At 63.5% G+C, this 1103-nt stretch overlaps 1 protein-coding gene across 1 annotated transcript in view; it reads left to right on the top strand.

Annotated features, from left to right (window-relative positions):
• Positions 1 to 496: 496 nt before the first annotated feature.
• The window catches only part of Pde4c (phosphodiesterase 4C), a 24636-nt gene continuing 24029 nt past the window's right edge, over positions 497 to 1103 (top strand). Inside the window, exons 1-2 of the mRNA XM_033759392.1 lie at positions 497 to 521; positions 774 to 987. Coding sequence (XP_033615283.1) covers positions 497 to 521; positions 774 to 987 — 239 coding nt within the window. The remainder of the gene's footprint in view (positions 522 to 773; positions 988 to 1103) is intronic.

Below are 1103 nucleotides of genomic sequence, written 5' to 3'. Positions count from 1 at the left end.
CTTCCCGATGTGAGGGGGAGGCTGTGGCCCTGGGTTCAAGTCCTGCCCTTCCGGAAGCAGCGGTGAGCTTAGGGGCCTTAGGCCGGGGCTGGCACTGAATTCATTTGGTGTCAAACTCACACTCTGGCGGTGGCAAATAACTCTGGGCCTCAGTTTCCTCTTCTTGGCAGTGGCAGTTGTCTTTGTGCCTCTGTTTCCCCATCTGTCCCGGTGCTCTCTGCTCCCTGCTGGGCCCAAAGGGAAACTGAGGAACAGAAGAGGGTCACACAGCCAGACGGTGGCAGATGGGGGGCGCGGGCAGGACTACACCCTGCCAGTGCATAGGGGCATCCGGGAGGCACCCAGGGGACATGAACGTTAGGCTGGGGGGGCGTCTGCCGCAGGCTGGACCCCAGCTCAGTTCTGAGGCCTGAGGCCGCTGGGTCTCCCGCCTCAGTTTCCCCGTCTGGCCAGGGGGCAGCCGCACGTTCCCACAGCCAGGGTGGCTGTGCGCGTCATGGAAGCCACCCCTGACCCCGCCGGCCAGGCTAAGTTTAGAACAGAAAGAAAAACAGACTCCCTACGCCCTGGAAAATCCAGGCCCGCTGTAACCCTTACTGCCTGGGATGGGATTCGAACCCAGCACCCCCACGGCTACTCCTAGCCTCATTTTCTCTGTTCGTGACTATACACGTCTTCTTGTAACCTCTGAGAAGAGGTGAGGGAGAGGATTAGCGGGTCATCCCGCAGGCCTCCCCTGAGCAGGGCGAGTTCAGAGTCCCCCGGCCCCCCAGAGCGCCATGCATCCCCGCCACGCTCAGCCTGGCGAGACTTCACGGACCCCGAAGCAGGCAAGCGGAGCAGGCCGAAGGCAGCCAAGTTTCCCCGAGTGAGACCGAATGAAGATGAATACACCGGCCCCTGCCGCCGCTCCCGCCCCCGGAACCCGGCTAAGAAGGGCCGGCCCAAGCCGAAGAAGCACGAACTCACCCGAACCCACCAGGTGCAGTCAGGGGCAAGCAGCCGAAACGGCGGAAGTCGCGTCGGGGCGTCCAGCCCAGCCCAGCCCAGCCCAGCCCAGCCTGACCCGACGGCCTTCGGAGACGCGGCTGATTCTTGCTTGA

This window comes from Fukomys damarensis, unplaced genomic scaffold, assembly GCF_012274545.1.
Source record: "Fukomys damarensis isolate Sample0158 unplaced genomic scaffold, DMR_v1.0_HiC HiC_scaffold_37, whole genome shotgun sequence".
NCBI classification, from domain to species: Eukaryota; Metazoa; Chordata; class Mammalia; order Rodentia; family Bathyergidae; genus Fukomys; species Fukomys damarensis.
The sequence above is the reverse complement of the archived record's forward strand: the minus strand, read 5'-3'. Positions and strand labels throughout refer to the sequence as shown.